The 20989-nt window shown below is 38.7% G+C and overlaps 1 protein-coding gene across 1 annotated transcript in view; it reads left to right on the forward strand.

The window, feature by feature from the left end:
• Positions 1-499: 499 nt before the first annotated feature.
• Positions 500-20989, forward strand: part of LOC126092108 (beclin-1-like protein) — a 40002-nt gene continuing 19512 nt past the window's right edge. The window contains exons 1-5 of the mRNA XM_049907539.1: positions 500-877; positions 11155-11315; positions 11860-12011; positions 18288-18345; positions 18843-19030. Of these exons, the coding sequence (XP_049763496.1) occupies positions 751-877; positions 11155-11315; positions 11860-12011; positions 18288-18345; positions 18843-19030 (686 nt within the window). The 5' untranslated portion in view covers positions 500-750. The remainder of the gene's footprint in view (positions 878-11154; positions 11316-11859; positions 12012-18287; positions 18346-18842; positions 19031-20989) is intronic.

A 20989-nucleotide genomic window follows, 5' to 3' on the forward strand; every position in this document is an offset into this window, starting at 1 on the left:
ATAATAAAGCACATTAAAAGCTTCGCGGAGAGACAGATTCTGGTCTGGTCTTCACCTTCTTTGTTGACATATTACGATAAAAGCTAGATATTAGTTTTATAGTCATTTTAAATCCTTGGTTCACGCCTTTTTAATTGATTTCAACAATATGCCTGACGCACTATTCTCATTTCATGTTTGTAAGATGTCAGCCGTACTTCCAGAACTCAAAGATGTGAATTGGAATCAATTGTAGACACAAGATTTCCAAAGACTCTCTCCGCGATTTGATCCTTTTGTTTAGATTCGCAATAACACAGTTCAAGCGTATTTAAGGTTGTTTACAAATATGTTTTCAGATGAAGAGAATTCAAACATCTTTAAAGCTGTTTACAAATGTATTTTCAGCTGTTGTCAAGCGTTGAGTATATTTGAAATGGCGGCAGACGAACAGCTGATCTCACAGCCAATCAGAAATCAGTACTCAGTCTGTCAGCAGTAGCAGACGATCTAGGCAATTAATGAGTCATATTTTTTTCTGTTAAATGACACAAAATATATTTGTAACATACGAAATATATAAAACGCTCATATTATCAAACGCGGATAAAAACTGTGTGCTGGCAGTACTATATGGTGAATTATTTAAGACGCACTGTAGATTTTGAAGGTCACCATTGTTTGGATGTTGACAGTTTTCGCTAGAATGTTGGACTGGTCGAACTGCGGAAGGTGAACCGTTAAGTTCTGTAGGGATGCGAAAGCTATTAAATGGATGCAGTAGCTATGGTTGAACCAAAATGCAGTGTAAGCTTTGTCTGTCAAAGATGCCTGCAACCTGTAAAATTGGATTCTTCCTTCAACAGTTTAGGAGAACATACACTGGCTGAATTATCCTGTAAGTAAAAATTGTATCAGAGCAATATAAGAAAAGTGAAAACTTGGTGATCTGTGAAATTGGTGGTTTTTCGAGTTGAGAGATAAGGCCACATAAATAGTAATCTGTCAGTCGTGTAATTTAATTTGTTCTAAAAGTAGCCAAATATATTGTTAGAACCTTAGAAATAAATCAGAATCATAAAAAATAATGTTCTAAAGGTGTTAACTTGTTGAGGTGCAAATGGATTTGTATCAGTCTCTTCGACAAATGGCTTGTTTGTGCAGGTGTAATTTGGATTCGTAACTTCTTTCAAGACCATCGTAAAGAACATACGATAGTATCTATATTTCTTACGGCAGCTAACGTCAGTGTTTTCTCCGTAAACCTACTCTTGGTAAAAACTGTTGTTTAACGTCAGTGTTCATTAGAGCTAAAGGTACAAACACTGTAGAAACTTGAGTACTGTAGAAAGATCTTCATTTCACAGTATTTAAGTGACAGTGGAATGTAATAATGATCAGTGAAATGTATTACCTAATCAATTGTTATTGATTTTAGGTTTTATTGATTTTTCAAGACCACAGATTTTGTATTGGTGCAAGATACAGTATTTTTCAGATGTCATTGCAACAGTGTGATTCCGAAGAACCAAAAAAATATTTCTGTTTTTAGAAAAATATGAAGCAAGGATGTGCACATGAAAGTTGTTTACAAGTGAGACAGATTAGTGCAGTGGAATAGAGCCGTTAATTAATTCCTTGTTAGTACCAGTGACTGTTCATCTTTTTAAACTTCACTAGATGCATTCATTATGTTGCAAAATTAGCATGAGGTTTGGGACATTGAGTAGTCAGTGTTATAGATTTCCTGTGAGTAACAAGAAGTTGCAGCTCATTATGCAATTTGTCAGCAATCATAAGCAATGCACTATTCATTTGATAAATGCTGTGTTCTTTAGTAAGTGGGTAGGTAATAACACTGATCATATTTAATTTTTCTTTGAGTCCTTAACTGTTCAGCAAACATGATGTTACGCAAGCCATCGTACCATACTACTGTTTGATGTACATTCCATTGAAATAGTTCGTAGTATTTATTACATTACATTTTTTTACCTGTATCCTTACCATGTTTTTGATCTGGGAACAGTATTCAAAGAATTCTCTCTCTGTAGGGACAAAAATTAATTTGCTCCCTGTCATGCAATCCAGTCATAGAAGTATGCATGTGAATGAGCTAGGATGGAAAGAAGCAACCCACAGGTTTTCCACAGACCCTGTGTTAAAATACTGTGCTTTAGTTTATCATAGCACAACTTAACTATAAAAGAAGGGATTATTTGGAAGGACACTCCCTGGTGTGACTTTAAGGGATTATCAGTCTCATAATGAAAGGAAATGGGGGGTGGGGGGTAAAAATTATAGAGAGAGACCAAGGCTTCATTTCAGTAAGCAGGTTCAAGTGAATGTGGGTTACAGTGCTTATGCAGAGACAAAAGAGGCTTATACAAGATAAAATAGCATGGGGAGCTGCATCAAACCAGTCTCCGGGCTCAAGAACTCAACAAAACACAATCTAACATCATGATTCTGTTTCAGAAGTTTTTCAAGAGCCTGACATCTGGCCATTGTTTGTATTAAGATTTGATATTGCCATTCTTCACATATCAAACTTCCCACAGCAAGTAGGGAAGACAATGAGAACAAAAGCTTTTACTGTTTTATACAAGTATAACTAGACACATAAGTGTTTATAATGATTTGTGAAGCCATTTGTTTCTACAGATTGCATCAAGCCTTATAGGCTATGTTAGAAATGTGATGTTCCTTACACTTTTCCTTTGTTTTAGTAACATTGTTTATGTGTAAATACCATAGCACTGTTAAACTATGTAAATTGGTGGCTTTCACTGAGATTTTAGGTAGCATTTTGAAAAGTCTTTAGAGATCTTTCAAGAGACATAGATATTTGTTGATAATTTTTTAGTCCTTCACTGTGATGCTTTACCTCGTTCTAGCAGCAACTAGTCATTTCGTTAGTAACTTCTTTTATTGCGTAAGATATTTAAAAATTAATGCTATCATGCATAGCTATAACACTAATGGATGCCATCATTGTGTCTAGGATGTGAAGTTGTTGAATACATGCTCTTATGAGCCCATACCCAATAATTGTGTATAATTATTCCTTATATCTCATTGTTCATAAAATATATATTGCAATCTTTTCTGTGTTGAGTGTGTAGTGTCTTAAGCTATACTGTTGCTGCATTCCCCTAGTTCACTTAAATTATCCTCAGGATGGCAAGCATTTGTTCCTAGGCAAGTTGAGTGGTCCAAACCTTTTATGCTGTGCTGCATCAGAGCAGTGTGATGAAGCAATTCTGTTTGTATTTTGTAAATATTCATATTGTTAACATAACTATAATGAATTCAATTTGACAAGTATTGTTCAGAATATCTTTGGGACAAATATTGTAGTGTAACTGCACATTGCTTGTGTAAGCAATCACAAGACAGCACTACCTGTAGCTTAAAACCTTTTAACTATTTTAACATGTTTGAGTGTTGTCATATTCATTGATATTTCCAAACACAGCAAAATGCAGAGAAAAAAAATTAAATTTATGTAGATCAGTCAATGTCTTGGATTTGTATTAACTGGTTGTCATCATCATAACTCTCTCTCTCTCTCTCTCTCTCTCTCTCTCTCTCTCTCTCTCTCTCTCTCACTCACACACACACACACACACACACACACACACACACACACACACACACACACAGCATAGTCTGCTAAGAGCCTGTGCAACAATCCACATTTTTCATCCTTATTTGTAGTGTGAACATTATATAAGCAAGTGGGTAGTTGTACCAGTAATTGTCATCAGGCTATGAAAAGATGGCTTGTATTTGAAATATGAAGTATTAGTGAACCATGAACCATGGACCTTGCTGTTGGTGGGGAAGTTTGCGTGCCTCAACGATACAGTTAGCCGTACCGTAGGCCAGATAAACGTGTGGTTCCTGAAGAGGGGCAGCAGCCTTTTCAGTAGTTGCAGGTGCAACAGTCTGGACAATTGACTGATCTTGCCTTGTAACACTAACCAAAACAGCCTTGCTGTTGTGGTACTGCGGATGGCTGAAAGCAAGGGGAAACTACAGCCGTAATTTTTCCTGAGGGCATGCAGCTTTACTATATGATTAAACGATGATGGCATCCTCTTGGGTAAAATATTCCGGAGGTAAAATAGTCCCCCATTCGGATCTCCGGGCGGGGACTACTCAAGAGGATGTCATTATCAAGAGAAAGAAAACTGGCATTCTACAGATGGGAGCATGGAATGCCCGATTCCTTAATTGGGCAGGTAGGTTAGAAAATTTAAAAAGGGAAATGGATAGGTTAAAGTTATAGTGGGAAGTGGCAGGAGTAACAAGACTTTTGGTCAGGTGAATACAGGGTTATAAATACAAAATCAAATAGAGGTAATGCAGGAGTAGGTTTAATAATGAATAAAAAAAATAGGAGTGCGAGTAAGCTACTACAAACAGCATGAACGCATTATTGTGGCCAAGATAGACACGAAGCTCACGCCTACTACAGTAGTACAAGTTTATATGCCAACCAGCTCTGCAGATGATGAAGAAATTGATGAAATGTATGATGAGATAAAAGAAATTATTCAAGTAGTGAAGGGAGACGAAAATTTAATAGTCATGGGTGACTGGAATTCAACAGTAGGAAAAGGAAGAGAAGGAGACATAGTTGGTGAATATGGATTAGGGCTAAGAAATGAAAGAGGAAGCTGCCTGATAGAATTTTGCGCAGAGCATAACTTAATCATAGCTAACACTTGGTTCAAGAATCATGAAAGAAGGTTGTATACATGGAAGAAGCCTGCAGATACTAGAAGATTTCAGATAGATTACATGATGGTAAGACAGAAATTTAGGAACCAGGTTTTAAGTTGTAAGACATTTCCAGGGGCAGATGTGGACTCTGACCACAATCTATTGGTTATGAACTGTAGATTAAAACTGAAGAAACTGCAAAAAGGTGGGAATTTAAGGAGATGGGACCTGGATAAACTGACTAAACCAGAGGTTGTACAGAGTTTCACAGAGAGCATAAGGGAATAATTGTCACGAATGGGGGAAAGACATACAGTAGAAGAAGCATGGGTAGCTCTGAGGGATGAAGTAGTGAAGGCAGCAGAGGATGAAGTAGGTAAAAAGACGAGCGCTAGTAGAAATCCTTGGGTAACAGAAGAGATACTGAATTTAATTGATGAAAGGAGAAAATACAAAAATGCAGTAAATGAAGCAGGCAAAAATGAATACAAACGTCTCAAAAATGAGATCGACAGGAAGTGCAAAATGGCTAAGCAGGCATGGCTAGAGGACAAATGTAAGGATGTAGAGGCTTATCTCACTAGGAGTAAGATAGATACTGCCTACATGAAAATTAAAGAGACCTTTGGAGAAAAGAGAACCACTTGCATGAATATCAAGAGCTCAGATGGAAACCCAGTTCTAAGCAAAGAAGGAAAAGCAGGAAGGTAGAAGCAGTATATACAGGGTCTATACAGAGGCCATGTTCTTGAGGACAATGTTATGGAAATGGAAGAGGAGGTAGATGAAAATGAAATGGGAGATATGATACTGCGTGAAGAGAATGAGATTTTCACTCTGCAGCGGAGTGTGCGCTGATATGAAACTTCCTGGCAGATTAAAACTGTGTGTTTGGAAGTTTGGAAGGTAGGAGACGAGGTACTGGCAGAAGTAAAGCTGTGAGTACCGGGCGTGAGTCGTGCTTCGGTAGCTCAGTTGGTAGAGCACTTGCCCGCGAAAGGCAAAGGTCCCGAGTTCGAGTCTCGGTCGGGCACACAGTTTTAATCTGCCAGGAAGTTTCACTGCGTGAAGAGTTTGACAGAGCACTGAAAGACCTGAGTCGAAACAAGGCCCTGGGAGTAGGAAACATTCCATTAGAACTACTGACAGCCTTGGGAGAGCCAGTCCTGACAAAACTCTACCATCTGGTGAGCAAGATGTATGAGACAGGCGAAATTCCCTCAGACTTCAAGAAGAATATAATAATTCCAATCCCAAAGAAAGCAGGTGTTGACAGATGTGAAAATTACCGAACTATCAGTTTAATAAGTCACAGCTGCAAAATACTAACGCGAATTCTTTACAGGCGAATGGAAAAACTGGTAGAAGCCGACCTAGGGGAAGAGCAGTTTGGATTCCGTGGAAGTGTTGGAACACGTGAGGCAATACTGACCCTATGACTTATCTTAGTAAAGGCTTATCTTAAGGAAAGGCAAACCTACGTTTCTAGCATTTGTAGACTTAGAGAAAGCTTTTGACAGTGTTGACTGGAATACTCTCTTTCATATTCGGAAGTTGGCAGGGGTAAAATACAGGGAGCGAAAGGCTATTTACAATTTGTACAGAAACCAGATGACAGTCTTAAGAGTCGAGGGACATGAAAGGGAAGCAATGGTTGGGAAGGGAGTGAGACAGGGTTGGAGCCTCTCCCCGATGTTAATCAATCTGTATATTGAGCAAGCAGTAAAGGAAACAAAAGAAAAGTTTGGAGTAGGCATTAAAATCCTTGGAGAAGAAATAAAAACTTTGAGGTTCGCCGATGACATTGTAATTCTGTCAGAGACAGCAAAGGACTTGGAAGAGCAGTTGAACGGAATGGACAGTGTCTTGAAAGGAGGATATAAGATGAACATCAACCAAAGTAAAACGAGGATAATGGAATGTAGTCGAATTAAGTCGGGTGATGCTGAGGGAATTAGATTAGGAAATGAGACACTTAAAGTAGTAAAGGAGTATTGCTATTTGGGGAGCAAAATAACTGATGATGGTGGAAGTAGAGAGGATATAAAATGTAGACTGGCAATGGCAAGGAAAGCGTTTCTGAAGAAGAGAAATTTGTTAACATGAAGTATAGATTTAAGTGTCAGGAAGCCGTTTCTGAAAGTATTTGTATGGAGAGTAGCAATGTATGGAAGTGAAACACGGACGATAAATAGTTTAGACAAGAAGAGGATAGACGCTTTCGAAATGTGGTGCTACAGAAGAATGCTGAAGACTATATGGGTAGATCAGATAACTAATGAGGAGGTTTTGAATAGAATTGGGGAGGAGTTTATGGCACAACTTGACTAGAAGAAGGGATCAGTTGGTAGGACATGTTCTGAGGCATCAAGGGATCACCAATTTAGTACTGGAGGGCAGCGTGGAGGGTAAAAATCATAGAGGGAGACCAAGAGATGAATACAGTAAGCAGATTCTGAAGGATGTAGGTTGCAGTAGGTACTGGGAGATGATGAAGCTTGCACAGGATAGAGTAGCATGGAGAGCTGCATCAAACCAGACAACAACGACAACAGTGATAAAGACAAGAACTTTGATTGTCTTGTTGCTTGGAAGTATCTGCTCCTTGATCCATAGAAGGGTATGTGCGTGTCTAAATAATGATGCAGATTGCTTTGTTTCTACATCTCTGAAACTATCCTGCAACAGTAACATAAAACATCACATGTATCTTAATTGTGTCACTATTTTATGTTGTCCATCTATCCTCTTTTTTAGCTCATTTATGAAGTGTGCAGAAATGAAAAGGATCATTTTTCTGAAGTGGCATTGTATCATAGCCAACTTGTTTAACAATAGTGAATTTGCAGTTGGGTAGACTGAACAACTTTACAGTGCTTTACAGGGAATGGATGCAGGTTGATCTCTCCAAATTAGTACCTATTACCCAATTCCCTTTCTTAGGAGGTGAATGTGCTTCAGAAATCTCTTGCGAGACGGGATGTGGTACACAATGCAGCAAGTCCCATGTTTTACTATGTGCTGTTGTGTCAGAATTATTTAGTGGAAAGCCAAAGGCATTGATGGCTTGCCGTGTCCCAGCCAGACACATGTTGTCACTAACGATATCACAGTATTGGTTATGGATGATATGATTTGTGAATCATCTGAACACTACACGTGTAAAAGTGAAGAGATGGACGAGTATTATTCACAGAATCAGATGATGGTGACTGGTTTCCAGACCGATATGTTGTGGTATGTGGAGCAAGGAGCACTTAATAGTATTAAGGCATGTTATGAGACTAGGTGACTTACGGCATGTTATGAGACTAGGTGACTGGACACCACTTTCATCCTGAAACCGAGTGAGACAGTGCAGTGAAAATATCTAGAAGCACATTTGAGAGGAGAAAGGTCTGATTCCCCATCTAGCTATCCATGATTACGTTACATTTGTTTCCCTAAATTTCTTAAAAAATTTCTGGGATTATTCCTCTGAAAAGAAATCAAAGAAAAACAAGACAGCAAATTTCCTTTCCCATCCAGGACATTTGTATTGTGTGCTCCATCATCGACTGGTTTTTAAACATTAGTCTTCCATCTCAAACAGTGGAAACTTTTAGTGGGAATATCAACAATATTAGGATAAGGCAAGATTGCTACTTACCGGAGAGATAACCCTTTGAGTTGCAGACAGGCACAACGAAAAACTGCTACACATCCTTCAAAAGTTCTTTTACCCAGAGATGATCTGTTTCTGGTGTCTTCCACGTGGCTTCCATTGTATGTCACCAAACTTCCCAAGTACCTCAAATATTTTACGGGTTCCAGAGTCTTTCATTCCAATGATATTTTGAGAGAAACTTAATGTTTACTGATTCTCATCACTTTATTCTTTTCTATATTTTTCCACATTCAATACTCTTTTGCACATTTATGACCCTCTTCTTCATAAATTGTAGTTATTCCTTGGATTCAGCCAACACTGCTTAATCATAGTGTACTTAATGTCTTTGTGATCTTACTATGTTTATTTTTCCTTTTTATAACAGTTTGTCCGTTGCTTAATAATTTAAAGGTTTTGTTGACATAAAACACTCTTGTCCAGCAGGTTTTCCAATACTTCTCTTGTTTGTTCCCTCATTGTCAATCCTACCACCACTTTGTCTTGTATGGAATTCCTTTGTCTGTCCTTCTAGGTGACACAAACATCTTTTAAGGTATTCAGGGTGTTACTCCAATCCACACATCTTCATAATCAACGTAACTTAGTACATATTCCTGTTAACCTCTAACATTCTGTGTCATGTCATCTTCAAAAATCCAATAGTGGTGCATGTTCCCTCTCTTTTCCTCAGTACAAACTGATTCTCCCACACATTTTCTTCAGTTATCTTTCTAGTCTTCTGTGAACAGGCTGCACATGGCTTTTATAATGTGGCATCTGAAATTAATTATCATGTAATCTTTGCATTCTGTGGCACTGTATTTCTTTGGTAAAGGGACTGGAATAGTTTTAATTACACCGTCAGAAGAAATTCTGTTGTTGCATATCCTATTGATGGAGTTGGTTGATCTGGTATTGCTGTATTTTGCAAGGCCTTTACAGCTTCAGCTGTATTTTTATGATAGCCTGTTACTTTCATAGTTTTGACATCATTAATAGCCTTCTCCTTCTCATCTCCTGGTCCACATTCCATATCATCAAATATTTTTAGAACAGTGTACCAGTATTTTTGAATTAGCTTGCTTATGATCTGCTTCATTTGTTTGTAAGCCCAGAATTTAAAAGAACCTAACAATAATAAATAACCCCCTCTGAACAACAAGAGTAGTAGCAAAAGACACATCTGTTTTGAAAAACAGACAAAGTGTGGCATTTGGCACTCACTATACATGTATGAGCTTATCAACTTCATTTTGTGAGGACACGTGATGCATATAGTTGGATTTTGTTGTTGTTATAATAATTAAGACTTAATTGTATGGTAGTGTCAGACTAGTTCCTTTCCACTCATTAAAGCTTGTGGTACAGTCTCCTTTGTGCACAGCTTATGCAGATGGTGAAATGATCATGATTTTCACAATTGAAAGCTTTGTATCAATGGTCACTCTGGTTACAAATCCAAAGCTGCAGTGTTGAGCATATGGCTGTTCTAAAGCTTTTTCTGACTGAATATGAAATAATTCTTCTTCAACTGATGGATTATTGACATTTTTATATTGTAACTAGTTCTGCGATGAGAAATATAATTCTCAAAACAGTAGTAACCAGAAGAGAACCACAGAGGATCATGTGGTCATCAAGAATCTACTCAGTTAATAATGGGCTCAAAAGAATGACCTCAGTCATTACTATTTCATTGTGATCGTTTATAATGATAGCTGCATATTACAAGTATTGCGTTGTGGGACATGCATTTGTAATGTGTCCACTCATTTTGAAACTGTTTAAGCCATAATAATAAGTCACCAGCCAAGATGCCAAGTAAGACTTAGTTCACATTCATCTGCAATCAGCCAAGGACAGAAAAACTTTCATTAAATTGTACAAATTCATGCATTTTTTTCTGTTACTCTTGTAAAACTTTGGGCAATTCAAAGCCAACCTTCACAGAGCAAGATAGGCTGGACTCGCATTCAGAAGGGTGAGGATCAATACCCCACCAGGCTGTCCAGATGTAGAATTTCCATGGATTCCCCAAACTGTTTGAGGCAAAAGGGGAGGATAGTTACAGCCAATTTCCTTCCCCATCCATCCCGAACCCAAGCTCGTACTCCATCTGTAATGATGGATATTAAACTGATTTTCTTATAGTCCATCCTTTGGATTAATGATTGCTTTACTTGATCAGTATGCATAACTGGTTAAATGTGGTGGTGTTATTATTCACACTGCCCTTACCAAGCACAAACAAAAAGAGTCACATTAAGTGTATAGCAGGCCCTATTGGGAAACTAGCTCATTTTTTAAAGTTCTTGCGTACAGACTGAACATGTGACCTGTCTTGAAAAAATGTTTGGTCAATGCTTAGGTTATATTAACTAGAAGTACTAAATACACACAAAAGAAGGAAGTGCTTATGGTTACTGTGGTTGCTGGTCAGTGTCTTATTGTCAAGGCAGGCTGCTCTGTATAACTTGGTAGTTTATTTAGGGTAGATATTAAGGTAGATTTAAAACACTAGCTGTAATTGTAGGTGGCTCCACAATATTTGCCCTCTTTCAACTAATCACATTGTGTTCATGAGAAAAAATAACAATGAAATAACATTCATTGTGTCACATGCCAGGACAGATAAATAACCACTCTGATGCCTTTTCAACTGCAAATACAATGATGTAAGTGCTACATTGCATGGTAGTTTTGAAAGTTGATTAAAAGGTTATATATAGTAAGTATATGTTTACACACAGATGTACATATAAAATACACATGTAATAACTCACTGATTGTTGCAGTACCAATCCAGCCAGCACCAGAAGTAGATTTGGAAACCCATGCAGCAAGTCTAGATCGGTACGTACCAGCGGTCAGACTCACTGAGTCGGGCAATGGTGCTAACGGGTTTATGCTTATTGATGACGAAGGTGAAAAGGAGAGCCTGAGTCACAAGATGAGGGTGAGTTAACATTCTCTCTCTCTCTCTCTCTCTCTCTCTCTCTCTCTCTCTCTCTCTCTCTCTCTCTCTCTCTCTCTCTCTCTCTCTCCCCCCCCCCCCCTTTCTCTCACTGCGTGTTGCTCTTTTTTTTTTTTTAATTGCCTATCAAGCAACAGATGTAGTCATTGCAGCAGTGTGCAGCCTTTTTGGCTCAGAAGTGATGGTGGCAGGCATTCTACTCTTTTTTTCTGTATTGGAGCTTGTTACCCCATTCTACAGTCACATAGAATTATAGCTCTCACATTTTTGCTGAAAGAGCAAAGTTCACATTTACTTTCTAGTGTACCTGGTCTCGTAACAAATTAAGAACATTCTAGAGTATTTCTGCCTCCTATGTAGCATACACAAATTTCAACTATCCAAAGCTACATTCACAATATAACAAAATAGTAGGCACTGGTGACATGAATATAATTATAAAATTAGGCCAGTCCTTTCTTGATTGCGAAGTATGATTTTAACAAGTTCATTATAGTTATTGTTGTATTTTACATTTCATTTACAGGTAACAGCCGGTCTCTTTGACCTGCTGTCAAGTAATTCAGAAATTGATCACCCTCTATGTGAAGAGTGCACTGATGCATTGCTGGATCTTCTTGACCAGCAGTTGAGGCTCACAGCTGAAGAATGGAATGATTATAGCAGCTTTTTAAAGAGGTATTTTTTGTTTAGTTTTGTAATTCACTTGAACTTATTACAGGAGTGATCCCCTTCAAATAGCTTAAGCTTCATCTTTGGTACTAGTTACATTTCTTTGTAGCAAATAGTCCACATCTTAGAATTAGGTAACATTAATGAAAAATGCTAGTGTTTTGAAACTTTCTGCATTGGTTGCCTGACATTTCACAACAGTAGGAGACTAAAAGGGGTCAAATATGGAAAAATTGGAAAACTGACGAAGAGGGTAAGTCACTGTCTTGATCAGAAGATCAAGACATAAATCAGACTGCTATTCAAAAACAAAAGTAAAAATTCAAACCCAAGTAGGAAACCACACCACAGTTATTCAAGAGTAGTTCCAGACCAACATGAAATTTTATGTGAGAACAAAATAATTTATCTTCAGAGAATAATGATAAAGTACCAGAGCTTTGAAAGTGACTGCTTCACAGAATGCCTGTAAGAACAAAATAAGTGTAATTTCCTTGCTTGGTCCAATAATAAGCTGTTCTAACCCAAGAACACTGTAACAAAGACAAAGTACAGACAACACACAAGTGACCAGTGGAGCTTTGCGCTCTGGCTTGTATAGTCATTAGTTGTAGCAGCTGCTGTCGTACTAGCAGGTTTGGTGGGCTCTAGTGGCCGAATCAAGTACAGACTTCACATATGAAGTAGGATGCATCACACACGCAAATTTGGTAGTTACAACACACTTGTAATGAGATGGTTGAAAGTAGTATGACATTGGAATGGGGTTTCAAGTTTATTGTATGTATAATGGAAAAACTTCTGTAAAAGAACCCTATAAAAATCTCATTCTCAAAATGAACCAATAGTACAAAATGAACTGAACAAGTGGTGAAGCAAAACTCTCATAACTATGTTAGGTTCAGTATGTGTCACCTCTCGTTTGCATTATATTAGCTCAAGCATTGGGTTCTGCCAAATAAACATGAAAAAATTTACTGCTGCATGCAGCAGGTGTATTGGTTATTATCAGTAGGTGCCATAGTGAGAAAACAGATGTACCCTATGACGCAGATTGTCTCTTCCTTCTGTTCAAGTGATTTTGCAAGAGCCACACATTGTAGAGACTCTATTAATCGAAACTGAGACAGTGGAAAATGTCTTCAGTGAGATTTATCTTGCAGTCTTGATTGCTACACCAGGGAACCCTTTTAACGTATTTTCATTTGTGGAGAACTTTGACTTTTTGCTACTGTCAGCCCTGGTGACAAAGTAAATATGAACTCAGAATTACAAAAAGAAGTCAGGTCAGCCATCAATAATGCAAAAATTCTAATCAAACCGTTTCAGAAGAAAATGCTCATTAACATGAACCCTCAGCCCCCAATACTTCGGTCTCAATTTAAAATCCACAACCCTAACCATGCGATACGTCCAATATCTAATAGTATGAATAACACTTACCATGATTTGGCCAAATTTCTACATGAAATTCTGAAAAAATCGTTTGTTTTCAGGAGCAATTATTCCATCGACAATAGCCATGCCTTAGTCCAAAAAATAAAAGATTTAGAATGCAGTTCAGACACCAAGTTGTTTTCATTAGACATAAAAATCTTTGTATTAATGTCCCTGTACAGGAAACGCTTTCAGTGATAGAAAAAAAAATTACATCATTTCAAAAAGTATCTTCCAGATGAACAAATCACTGACTTCATGAATGTCGTCCCAGTCATAGTCAAGTACAAGTATTTTGAATTTAATGAAAAATTGTACAAGCAATCTGACGGTCTCACAATGGGAAATCCCATAGCTGGTATCCGTACCGATATGTTCATCAACTATCTAGAAGAAAAGCTTTTTAACTGTTTTTCAGCTACATCACTAGACATTCTCTCCTGTTTCAGATGTGTTGATGATATTTTAATCATCTACAAGGGACCTGCTGATGGCATTGACCGTATTTTTATTCTCTTCGATGATCTTCATGAGAAAATATCTTTCACTATCGAGCTTGAAAACGAGGCCTGCCAATTAAACTTTCTTGACTTGACACTAATAAAAGATAAAATCTCATTCAATATTTTTCGTAAAGAAACATATACTGATTAGATTGTACCTGCGTCCTCCATTCATCCACAGTCTCATAAAAACTCCTCCTTTCATTCTGCTACTTCCATTCCACTTTCGAAAGAAAAGTTCAACGATGAAATCAATTTACTCAAAATGATAGCAGTTAATAACTAGTATAAAGCTAGCATAGTAGATACATCCTTAAAAAGAAAACTGCTAAAAGAGTTACTGTGCTCGGCACCTCTATCATTTAAATCCAAGCCAAAAAATATTTCTCTGTTCCTTTTGTAGGGCCCATCTCCTATCAGATCCTACACCTTCTTCGTAATAAATACAACTGCAACATTTCATTTTCTACCAATAATAATTTGAAAAAAATCTTCATTCATAATTTAAAATCGATGCAGTCCCCTTTAGAAGGTTCTGGTGTCTATAAGATTGTCTGTGATACCTGCTCTTCTTACTACATCGGACAAACAGGACGTCCCTTTACAACCAGATATAAAGAACACCTTTTAAGAAAAAATGGCACTAGCCCCCAAAATTCATCTTTTGCTGACCATCTTCTAATAACAGGTCACGCACCTAAATCTATTTGCGATATCAACATTTTGCACACCGAGAAGAAAGGATTTAAATTAAACATTCTGGAAGAATTAGAGATTTTTAAATCACTTTTTCGAAATGATTGTCTCATTGTCAGTGAACAGCTGCAGTTGTGTAAAATAAATTTCTTCAACAGCATAAAGCCATTACTTGAAATTTAATTTCAGGTCTCCTTGTGCAGTTCACCAAAATGTTTTTTTCCATGTAAGTTAACTCATAATTTTTCATTTATTAAATGGTTTATTGGCTGTGTATCACTTTCTACAACCTGTGTTTTTGAGCCCTTACTGTATTTTCTGTAATGATGTTTTTATGCTTCAAACTGTGCTGCTAAGCTTTGATGCAGACAAAATGTTACTTTATCTGTCACTATTAAACAAAATATTACTTTTTACGTTATGTACTGAACAATATTCATTATAATTTCGCCTGTCTACACTTGAATGTTAAGTAGTCAAGTTGTACCTGCGGCTACTAGATGGCACTCTTGATGCAATGTCATGGTCATCTGCCCACACTTGTTAACGCGGGTGCCTCAGTCTGTTGCAACCTGTGGCTGTATAGGTATGAGCAGCCCATAGTGGCTCGCTTTTATGCATTCCTCTTCATATATTTTGGGACTAAAGCCCTTCTGGCCCGTTAATTATTTTATATGTGACATGTAAGTACTGCTTCTGTCTTTTATTGTTAGTCAGTAATTACACTTTTTGTATAAAAAATGTCTTTTCCTAGTAATTTGTAACTATGTTACAGGCCATTTCAATTGTTTTAATTCTGATGAAGGCACTCTTAGAAGTGTTGAAACCTGGTCAAGAAGACTAAAAATAATTGTGACAGAGGGCTCATTTGTTTCAATTTTACTCCTGGTGATGTTTCCTCATTGCTTTGAGAGTCCAATAGCAATATTCCTATTAGCATCCAATTACCATGCTAATCTCTGTGTCCTGTGGTCAGAGCTACATGGTTGGGTCAGTGGTTTCTGAACCCAGAAAAGATGATGGTCCTTGATGGAATGGCTGCTCACGAATTTGAACTGCTGAGTAATTTACTGAATTGTGACCAATCAGTTGTTAAATCTGCAACAGCCATTGGTAATTACTGTCACTAACACATTTTAGCTCTATAAATTGACACTGATGGTGGCAGCTTCCCTTGACTGAGGAACATATGATACATCCTTGACAATGTAGTACACAAGAAGCCAAGTGGCCTGCTTGGACTTCATACATTGAGTTTACCATGTGTTGGGCATTTGTGATTAAATGAGCTGATATTGCATGTCTTGCCTATCCTGTACTCCACTGTGACTCACATTCCCAGTAGAAGGTCCAGTGACATCCTAGACAGTTTTGACAGCCTGAATTATTCCATTCTCCGTGCTGCCAATGTTCTCCATTCAACATAGTACTTATTTCTAATTCAGTACCTCATGAGTGTAAATGGATAAATATGGCACAGTCTGTGAGGAAAATGACCCACTGTCCCCCCCTCCCTCCCCGCACGTCGGGGAGCTAGAATAGGCCCAAGGTATTCCTGCCTGTCGTAAGAGGCAACTAAAAGGATTCACACCTTTTGGCCTTTATGTGATGGTCCCCTGTAGGGTTTGACCTCCATCCTTCTAAATTTTCCTGAAAAGCTAGCCAATTGGGGAAGGGTGCCTTACATGGTGCATTGTGTCCATCATGCTTTGAGGTCTTTAGCCCACTTTCTCATCGAGGCATTGCAGTCCCGTTCATCCTCCATCTCTTGGGGGAGGACACCTTCCTGGGTGCGTTTTCCTCCACCCACTATGCAGTGTCATTTTCTGCGCCGACGATGACCATGGAATTCTTTGCACCTCATATCCAGCATGGTAGCCAGTCCGTTGTGTGGTGGGGCACCATGTACCCTGTTGCTTGTCGCCCCCTGACTACACAGGTATCACTCTTCTGATACCTGCACCGTTAACTCCCCACGTATGCCAAGGAGTTGCCCATCACCGTCTAGCATCAGCACTCCCAGCAATGGCCATCCTGCTAGGTGGCCTTTGCTGCGGCTGGGTGGTGCCTGTGGGGAGGGCCCCTGGTTGGAATGGGTGGCATCAGGGCGGATGACATGCCATGAAGCATAGTACGTCATCCCTTGCTGGTGGTCCACCGCCAGCAGTCTCTAAGTGGGCAAAGTCTAACTTCAATGCTAAGAAAGATAACCCCCAAATTGTTCCCCTCCTTGGCCACACCATGGGAGGAACGCCAGGCTAGGAATGGCAGTGAAGCTTATTCGCCCCTGTTCCTCATAAGTACGAAAGTTGATGGGGAAGCTTTCATGTCCATGAAGCATTAGTTTTTTTGTGGACCATTTGGGGATGTTGAGAGCTTGTCGAAAATGCGCTCTAGATCAGTCTTGATAAAAACAGCATCCTCTGCCCAGTCACGGGCATTACTCGCTTGTGACAAGTTCGGGGATGTTTCTGTTACCATCATGCCCCGTAAGATCTTAAATATGGTCCAGGGTATTATATTCTACAGGGACCTTCTTTTGCAGTCTCACGATGAGCTGCATGTGAATTTAGAGTGGCAAGGTGTTAATTTCGCCCAGCACGTCCATCGGAGTTTGAGGGATAATCAGCTTGCCACCAGTGGCTTCATCTTGGCCTTCGAGGGTGACACATTGTCCAAGAAGGTCAGGGTGATGGTCTACCGCTGTCAAGCCATATATACCTCCCCCGATGCGGTGCTTTAAGTGCTGGAAGTTCGGCTATATGTCTTCCTGCTGTTTCTCCAGTGTCACATGTAGAGATTGTGGACATCCATCACATCCCAATACTCCTTGTGCCCTGCCTCCCATCTGTGTCAGCTACAGAGAGCATCATTCACCTTGCTCACCAGACTGCAGGATTTTACATAAAGAGCAGAAAATCATGGAATATAAGACCCTGGACCGACCGACCTACACTGAGGCTAAGAGGAAATTTGAGCACCTACATTCTGTGGTTATGACCTCCTCTTACATCACCCCTATGAGAACAGCTGTCGCCCCATCATTTCCTCACATTCCTGTCACCTCTCAGAACCAGAAGACTACGCCTGCCCCTTGATAGTGGAGGTCACTTCCCTCCCTGTTGCTCCTACACCACCTACTTCAGGAGCAACACACACCCCTTCTCCCCCCCCAACCATTGGGGATATCAGTCCCTACTTCTGAGATGGAGAAGCAAAAGTCTTCTTCAGCTCATCTCACTAGGAAGGGGTCCCTTGGTTCACTCCCTTCCCTGGTTTCTGCTAGTGGGAAAGATGACACCTGCCAGTGGCTGAAGAGCCCAAAAGCAGCTAGTCGTTGAGATTCACGCTCGTCATCAGTCTTGGAGACTGAATCATTGAAGTCCTCGCAGCCAGGGATTATGTAGAACATAATTGACATTAAGTGTTAAGTTTCATTATTTCTGTTTTCCAAGGGCTGTAAAGTTCCCACTTCGATAGTTCAAGATTTTTTGATGATGTTTCCTTGGTGTATTGTGTAAGTGATTTCAAGTCATTCCCTCAACTGCTTCTTACATTTAAGTGTGTTTTTCATCTAGACTTACATATTGTACTTGAGACTGTTGTTACATGGCAGTAAAAATTAAAGCATCATGTTTATTTTCAGGTTGGAGGCTGAAGATGAAGAACAGAACTTAGATGAATTGGAAAAAGAACTAGAAGCAGTGAGTCTTTCCTATTTGATTGATGTGTTCCTTTCTTTTTATTCAAATATGTTACTTAGCATGTGTTTTTGAAAGGTGTATCTGTGTTGTTTATATATGGAAACACTGTATTTGAAATTTCGTAATCTTCCTCTGTGTGTGTGTGTGTGTGTGTGTGTGTGTGTGTGTGTGTGTGTGAGAGAGAGAGAGAGAGAGAGAGAGAGAGAGATCCCACTTCTCTATCATCCATGAACATATTCATTCCTCAATGTGGTTACAGGAGAGTGAGTTGTGGTCCTGTGCATTTGTTTCTTAATGCCCATGTATGTGTAGGTTAGTACATTTTAGTAGTTCAGAGTGGTCATTTTATCATGGTATTGACCAAAAAGGGGAAAGGAGGGTGGTGTGTTGTACATGTGTATGTTGTCTGTCTGTAGTTGTGTACTGTGGGTTCTGTGTCTTCATTCTAACATTTTATACATTAAGATCAAAATATCCAAAAGAGAATCGTTTTGCAGCTGAAAGCAGAAGAGGGGCAGTTGATGGAGAGTCTTGAAGATCTTCAAGAGCAAGAACGCAAAGTACGAGCAGCTTTGGCTGAACAAGAGCGTGAGACAGAGAGGCTTGATCGTGAAGAAGAGCGTTATTGGAGGGAATACATAAGGCATCGTAGAGAACACTTTCTTATGGAGGACGAGTATCACAGGTAAACTATTGCCCTACACAATAAAGTAGCTTCTAGAATATTTTTAATTTAGCATATGTGTTTTGAACATACTGAAATTGTGTTGCCAGTCATAGAAGTTGGATTATTTTTAAACAGGTGAAGACTACTGCCCTCTTAAGGAGATGAAATATCTTGAAAAAGGTCATACGATATTTATTTATTTTTAAATTATTTTTTTAGTTGGAATTACAATAAAATATTGTACTCTCTGTCTCTAAACTGCTTTTGAGCCAATAAGTTGTTGCCTCCTTTTAATACAGTCAATTTTGTAGATGTTGGACGTGCCGTACTTAGTGTTTTGGATTTCAGCCAACTCTCAGTCCCTAGTATTATGTGGAATGACTGTTTTCTATGAGAGATGTGAGCTCTGGGACTTGACTTCAAATACTGCAGGAGCTAATAATTTAAAATTCTCAGTCTGTATTTGATATTTGGTCTGTAGAATAATTGTTTCATCTGATGCTAGTATTTCTTTCAGGGGTGGGGGAAGGGGGGCGGGACCACGTTGGTATTCCACACATACTTCCCCATTTCCAGTGCATAATCCACACCTAATCTTAGCAGGGTAACTTCATAAGCCTTCAATGAAACAAAGACCGAGGAATATACAGCTGGTCTTATCACAGAATTGACCTGAGGTATAGACTATCCACTTGCCTCCAGGCCAGAGGGCCATGATCAGTCATAAACTTGCATTATCTCTGATTAATTATCAACTGGAAATTTCTATTCATGGGTTACAAAAACAGATTTGACACACTGTGGTTCTGGTTCCAAATTGGTTTGTATCACTTTAGTATGAGTAAAAAAGAATTTGTTTTCAGAACAAAAGCGTTTATAGGTTGCCTATAAGTTGTCCTGTTTTTGCAGCCAGTATGTAGTAACAACACATGTCAGTGCTTGTTACCATATAAACTCTTGCTTTGTCTTGTATCTTATTGTTATACATCTCACCAATATAACTAATATCAATCACCCAGTACTTATATCAGCCAAAATTTGCACACTGTCTGTTATTCACTTTCATGTCGTGCAATGCATAGACTTGCTACATACACTTCCTGCACAGTTGTGTTCACTACCAGAGGGTTACAGACGTATTTCAGACTTCTAGTGCTCCAAACTCATTTTACTATGCACATTCCAGCATCAATACTTTACAGACAGAAGACATTCATTATCTCATTTGTTGATGAATCAACTGTAGTTATACCTCACATCAAGTGTTAGAGTAATAACTTTACTTTGTGTATAGTTGTATCTGTTTATATAAGCCTCTTCAAGTGACTTCAGATTCATAGACTCATATATGGCTGACATTAAGAATCAATTCAAGGTGAACTGTTTCAGAATCATAACATGACACGGAAATTCTGTCGCCTTTTACTTTCCATTGCTGTCTAAGATCCAGGGCAGAGTTTTGTACTCTGATGAAAAAGTATTCAACAAGGTGCCCATAGGCATAGTGCAGGTACCAAGAAATCCTTCACTTTCCAGAGTCCAGTAAAAGTAGATTCAAATTATGTAGTGGTTCTGAAACTGCACACCTCAATTAGTTTTGTAAAATATAATTTACATTGTAAAATAGGGCACCATGCTTTCAGTATCATTGTGGTCAGCCACTCAAGATTTAAAATATTTTCTGTAAACAGTGCTGCACAGCTACATTTTACAAGGGTGATTCAAATGAAAACTTTATTTATTATGATATAAATAATGTAATAAAGGAAAATTACAGAGATATAATCATTATTCCACTACATTTGAACTCTGTGGATACTTTGTGGTTTGAAAATGTAGCCACTCATCCATCATGATTTTCTCCTCTTTATTGCTTTTAAAATGCTTGCCACCCTGCGGTTCTGGAGCTGTCCAAACACATGAAAGTTACTTAGGGTGATGTCTGGTGTGTAAGTGGGTGTTACAGACATATCCTTT

This window comes from Schistocerca cancellata, chromosome 7, assembly GCF_023864275.1.
Source record: "Schistocerca cancellata isolate TAMUIC-IGC-003103 chromosome 7, iqSchCanc2.1, whole genome shotgun sequence".
Lineage (NCBI taxonomy): Eukaryota > Metazoa > Arthropoda > Insecta > Orthoptera > Acrididae > Schistocerca > Schistocerca cancellata.